We start from the raw sequence: 6,000 nt of genomic DNA, 5'->3' as shown, positions 1-6,000 counted from the left end.
GGAGGCAACGTTGGTGGGCCTAAGTGTAAGGCGGTGCTAGGAGACCTGAGGTTGGGGCTCATGGCCCCGGAATGACAATTCCCCCAAGTGCAGCTGCCGAGCCGCCTTTGCCTCCCCAGCTCTGCTCATGGATGCTGCCTGGCCCCGCCGGCCTCAAGATTCCCCAGGCAGAAGCCGTTTGGCACTGCACTTGTCCAATCTCCCTCTCTGACGGTGATGCCCTTTTGACCCGGGGCCCCTGCATTGGAGAGTTCCTCTGAGCCTCAGGGTCTCCATTGGTGGAGCCGAGGTTCCACACAGCCCCATGGCGCACATTTCGGCATCCACACCCTGGGTCCCTCACCTGTCCTCCTCTCGGTTCCCTCTCCTGGGGCCTTCTATCTCATGTAGTACTGCAGGGGGTTGGGCCACAGGTCGTCCATGATGATCTGGCAGGGGAAACGGGGCAGGGCTCAGAGGCCCATCCCAAGCAGCCGGGGAGCCCAGCAGGGTCCTTCCCGCTGTTTGTCACAGGGCCCCACCTCGGCTATCCTGCTAGAGCTGGCAAAGCTGGGGTCAGAGAACCAGTTGAAGAAGTTAAGACTGGTGTTGTGGTCCCTGCGACTGTAGGCCTCCTGTTCATAATCCTGGTGCCACTGGATGGGAGTGGAATGAGAAGGCCCGTACCCTGCCGGAAGACAAGGATGTGAGAAGGCACCGGGTAAAGAATCGGGTTCGACCCCCCTCCTGTCCCTGTGGCCGCCCATCCAGGCGGCGGCCTCTTACCAGCAGCGCTGAGGACATACTCCTTCACAACGACTTCATTCCGGAAGTAGGGGTTCTTGCGAAAGAAGAGCAGGATCTGGCGGCAATCACGGGGAAACCTGAGATCCTCCACCTGCCGGGTGGCAGAGTGGGGGAGACGGGGGTGAAATCTCTGTCCAGCAGAACCTCCCCGTCCTGACTTCAGAGATGGATCACTACGGCACGCTCCCCACTCCCGTCCCCCGCCCCGGTCTCAGTCTGCCACGCCAGACCTTCAAATCCGTCATGTAGCCAAGGAGGCCTTCATCTTCCTTACTGATCACGGCTGACATCTGGGGGTGGTTCACAAACTGCTGTGAGTCAAGGACCCTCCGAGGGCTGGAGATGAAAGAGCTACAACAACAGAGCAAGTCTGGACAGCGGCCGGGCACTGCCTCCCCTCTGCTTCCCCGGGTTGCATTCCCTCCCCACGGGCTGCGTCAAGGCCCGCTGGGTCCCCACACAGGATGCTGCAGATCTCGGCACTCACACAGGAAGCTGTGCATGCTCAGAGACCACCCCTCCCGCCCCACACTCCCCTCCCCAGCTCATCCTCCTGTGCTGACGGCCAGACACAACTAGCTCATCTCCGGACAAGCACACGTTCCTGCCTCAGGCTGAGCAGGTGGGCACTCACAGCCACTGGCCTGCTGCGTTACCCCGAGGGGAACCTGAGCTTTGCCTCCAGCTGTTTTGTGAGAAGAAGCCCTGCAGCGGCTCCTAATTCCTAATTCTGAGCTGGACCTCTGCTCCTACTCCCCCACTGGTCTTCCAGTGCCTCTTGCCACATCAAGAGCACTCTGAGGCCCACAGGCCCCACCCCACCCCCAGAACGAGGATGTTGAGGCTGTCGGGATCACCAGGGCATGAGCGTGGCCCCCACACCGCGGCGCGGCCGGGGGTGTGGCTGGGGTTGAGGGGGGTTCTCCAACCGATGTATTTGGATACTCAACGGCCCCCTCCCTTCAGTTCCTCTTGCTCTAGCCCGGCCACATCCGGGTTCCTCCATGACAGCGTCAAGGATACAGCCTTGGCCCAGAAGCCAGGGATGCCCCGGATAAGGGCGCTTCGGTGTTCCAGGTGACGCTGCCGCCTCCGACAATAGCTCAGTCTGAGCCGAGAGGAGGACCTGCTGGCTTGTTTATTCTCGGGCTCCAGCTCTGACTGCAAGGCCTCTAGAGCCTCGAGCGGGGACGGGATCGGACCCCGCCGCCCCTCTGGCTGTTCTTCCCCTTTCTGCTTCTCCTGCAGCTCCTGCGCCCCTTCTTCCTCCTTCTGGCCCTCCTCCCTCTGGTCCTCGTGCTCAGCCTCCTCCTCAGCCTCTTGAGCCTCCTCTCCCTCCTCAGGCTCCTCGCACTCCCCAGCCTCCTCTGCCTCAGCCACCTCCTCTCCAACATGCTCCTCCTTAGCCTCCTCCACCTCAGCCTCTTCCACAACAGCCTGCACCTCAGCCTGTTCCTCCCCCTCCTCTTGCTCAGCCTCCTCAGGCCCCTCCACCTCCTCCTCTTCCTCGGGCTTCTCCTCCTCCCTTGGCTCCTGCTCAGCCTCCTCAGCCTCCTCGTTCTCCGCATGCTCAGGCTCCCCCTCCTCCTCCCTGTCCACATCCTCCTCCTCCTCCCCCTGCTCCTGCTCAGCGACTACAGCCTCCTCCCCCTCCTCCTCGGACTCCTCAACCTCCCCAGCCTCGTCTTCCTCCTCCGTGTCAGCCTCGTCTACCTCCTCCGCGGCCTCCTCCGTGTCCTCCTCGTCCTCTCCGTCCTGCCCCTCCAACAAGGCCAGTTGCAGCACCAACCTTAGGTCACCCACCACTAGGACCAGCTCCACCACCAGGATGGCATCCTCTCTCTCCCATCGTTCCTCCCCTTCCCGCACAGCCTCGTCTGCCATCCCCACACCTAGGGCCTTCAGCGCCCCCGGCGCGCCCCGGGGGCCTCTATCCCCGGGCACAGACACCTCGTGACCGGCCCCTTCCCCGACTGAGGCACGTCCAGGATTCTGGGGACCGCCCCGCCTCCCCCGAAGCCCGCCTCGCCACCCCCGGACCCTGCCTCGCTGGGGCAGCTGCGAGGGAAAGGCTGGAGGTGTGAGCGCAGGCCTCCGCAAGCGGCTCGGCAGGTGGGGCTCCGTCCGGCGTCCAGGGGCGGCGGCCGATAACGGTCTCTTGCCGGATGCTTCCGGACTCTGGGACGCATGCGCACAAGGGCCTGGGGCCAGGTGTCCAAGGAGACGACGTCGACGGGGCACCCATGCGGCCCTGGAGATATCGAGTCCCTGAGGCACGCCCAGGACGCGGGCCGGCCCCCGGGTCCCACCAGTCGCACGGTGGTGGGCGTGGCCGCCACCGGCCCCGCCCCTCGCCCCCTCGGGAGACAGCCTTCCAGCAAGGGAGACAGCCATCCAGCAAGGGAGCCCGCCAGTGCTCCTCCTCGGGGGGGGCCTCGGGCTCCCACCTGCACCGACCCCACCCCTCCCACCCCCACGCCGCCCCCCAACACCATCCGCACCCCACCACCCCGCCCACGCCCCTGCCGCGGCCTCGTCGGGCGCGCCTTCTGCCTGGATTTTCTACCAACAATGCGAAGCTGTCCCTCGCCCTTCCCGAAGAGACTCCTCTGAGACTCGGGACACTGTGTGCACCACCGGGAAGCCTGGTCCAGTGTGCGTGGAAATGGTCAGCCCAGGCCCTGGAGGAGTCATCGTGCGATTCCAGGAGACAGAGGCCCCGAAACCGCCTGCCTGCTCGGCGGAAATGTGCGGCTACAGTTTGTCCCAGCGCATGCCCTTTGCTGGTCAGAAGACGAGCGACGAAGAGCGCTCTGTCCACCGGTCTGCCTGTCCTTTCCTCACGCTCTCCTCTCCGTCCTCCTCTCTGACCTTGGCTTCCGGCGCTCTTTCTCTGACCCCTCTGGCCACACGGCCTCTGGAACCTAAAGGCTTCAGGAAGGAAGACGCAGATGAGTCTCGGAGCAGCTCCTTTCCCAGGAAATCAAAGCCATCTCCCCCTCTGGGACCGGCAGCCAGGCCGGTGACCCTCGAAAAGGTGCCAGGTTGAGGGCCCACACAAACACACGCTCACACGGTCACACAGGCACACAGTGTGTTTGGCATGGAGGACAGAGGGACGCATGCCTTTTCCTGGAGCCAAGAGCATACAGCAAAGGGGACCCAGTTGCCCGTCTATGAAGAGGAAGTCTGTACCAACCCTGTGGAGAGGACGGCAGAGGGATGCTGTCCGCCAGGTGGATGCTGTCTGCCCTTTCGGTGACCTCAGTGCCCACTCTTTGAAGGCCAGGCAGCAAGGGGCTGAGCACGGCACCCAGGCGACAGGCAGGACGAACGCCTGCACCACCAGCGACGGACTGTCTTCCGTTGCATTCTGCCAACTGCACAAATGCCCAGGGAAGGGGTTCCCGGCTCGTCTGGCCTGCAGAGGAGCATGCATCCTCCCTAGCCTTCCCCTCTCTGGGTCCGCCGGGTCAGACCGTGAGTGGAACATCAAGCCGGGCCATCACAACCCCAGAGCTGGCCCACAAATGTGGTGAGAGATGCCCAAGTGTGGTTTGGAGCCTGCAAAGTAGGCTTGGGGCCGTGGTTCCGGTGCCAATGGAAGCCTGTCTCCAGGCATCACCGACAAAAACGGGCTTCTCACACAGCCCCCCTCCCCCTGTCTCACGCGGGAGAAGCGTGCACATATCTACAGGTACAGTGCCCGACTGGGTCTCCATGCATTTCCACCAGAGTGGATTTCATATGCACACCCACGGTCTTTGGACCCTGGTTTTTATCTGTTCGCCCTTCATGTGGATGCTGTCCATGTCCACTCCCAGTCCCGGGTGACATTTGTGCAATGACAGACTTCTGGCATTGCCCTTGCCGGGGCGGGAAGGTGAGAGGGACCACACGACAAGAGGTGTGCGGCCCGGGAAGGAGACTGAAACCACTAGCTATTGCCCAAACCTGAAACCATCTGTGCAATCAGCACAGATGGGTGGTGTGCCTCACACCCGCCTGACAACTCCAACCCCTCCCTCCTTGCCTTGGCCCCTGTGTGTCTATGCATCGAGAGGTGAGACAGATTCCTGAAGAACCACAGAATGCACACGAGGCCTGTGTGTCCGGAGGGACATGGCTACCCTCGGCCTCTTGCCCCTTTCTCCATAATCCGCAGAGCTGGAAATCCTGCAATCCCTCTCCTTTTCTGACTGGGCCCTACACACGCACATATACACACGTGTGCCCATGCAAACGCTTGGACACAAAACACAGACGGATACCGTCTCGACACACAGGTGTGTGCCAGTGGCCGCTCACACTCACAATCACATGTGCCTGGAAACACACAGAGACAGGCACCACAGACACGAGCCCATGGAAACACACACACAGGACACACACCCACACACCCGGGCTTGACAAGCAGATAGAAGATGGCCGCACACACGCACACAAACACAAACCCATGCAGACAGGCACCACTCTCTCTCTCTCTCCCACAGACATACGTGCGCACACACACATGCACATAATCTGCGGCCCATAGGCATGCATGTGGCAGTACACGTCTACTCCCATGCACAACTGTGCATGCACACACACTCAGATCACATAACACACAAACACACGTGTCCTGCACACAGGCATGCGCACTTGCCCGTGGTAACACACACAGCTGCGCTCGCAAAAACACGCACAACACTCACAGAAGGTCTCTGGCACAGCCATAAATGTGTGGCCTGGCACTATCACACATGCCACCTCCGCCCTACAACTCACACACACAGACGTGCAAAAAATACACACGGGTTTAGACACATATGCATACACAACTGTTCTTCACAGGGATACACGCAAACACACCTGCCCTCAGGAGAACCACAGGGAAGAGTAACACACAGTCTGCGTCACACAGGAACACACACTGGTCCACACCAACACACACACACGCACGTGCTCACGCAAACATGTACTCATGCACTCCACACAAAGTCACTGGCTCACTGGCATATGCGCTGAACTTCCCAACCCACACACACACTTTTGTACATGCAATCCCACACCCACAACTTACACAACCTTTCTCCAGTACAGAAGAATACACAATTGGCCCCAGAAACACACGCACACAAACACACGGCCCCTAACGCACACAGACACTCAAGGAACACACACGGTCGTTAGTACACAGGCATACAATGCGGGACCCGCAGCTACAGACAT

The 6,000-nt window shown here is 61.2% G+C and overlaps 1 protein-coding gene across 1 annotated transcript; it reads right to left on the bottom strand.

The window, feature by feature from the left end:
• Window positions 1–377: 377 nt before the first annotated feature.
• Window positions 378–2,975, bottom strand: LOC148161995 (testis-specific Y-encoded protein 3-like). The gene is made up of 6 exons (XM_088020440.1): window positions 2,745–2,975; window positions 1,810–1,965; window positions 1,017–1,094; window positions 766–877; window positions 522–667; window positions 378–428 (listed from the first exon to the last, which is right to left on the bottom strand). The coding sequence occupies exons 1-6, from the start codon at window positions 2,973–2,975 to the stop codon at window positions 378–380; spliced, it is 774 nt and encodes a 257-aa protein (XP_087876566.1).
• Between the last annotated feature and the right edge of the window lie 3,025 nt (window positions 2,976–6,000).

The sequence above is a fragment of the Eumetopias jubatus genome, unplaced genomic scaffold (genome assembly GCF_037043125.1).
Source record: "Eumetopias jubatus isolate StellerSeaLion01/CBP00866 unplaced genomic scaffold, mEumJub1_p1.0 scaffold_27, whole genome shotgun sequence".
Lineage (NCBI taxonomy): Eukaryota > Metazoa > Chordata > Mammalia > Carnivora > Otariidae > Eumetopias > Eumetopias jubatus.
Note: the sequence above shows the minus strand (reverse complement) of the source record. Positions and strands in the feature narration are given on the sequence as shown.

Bases quoted from the DNA above. Each gene is read 5' to 3' on its own strand.
- LOC148161995 (XM_088020440.1), bottom strand. From the start codon at position 2,975: ATGCGTCCCAGAGTCCGGAAGCATCCGGCAAGAGACCGTTATCGGCCG. The intron at 878-1,016 runs GTCTGGCGTGGC...GCCACCCGGCAG, and splicing joins GCTACATGACGGATTTGAAG to GTGGAGGATCTCAGGTTTCC. The intron at 668-765 runs GTAAGAGGCCGC...GTCTTCCGGCAG, and splicing joins GTATGTCCTCAGCGCTGCTG to GGTACGGGCCTTCTCATTCC.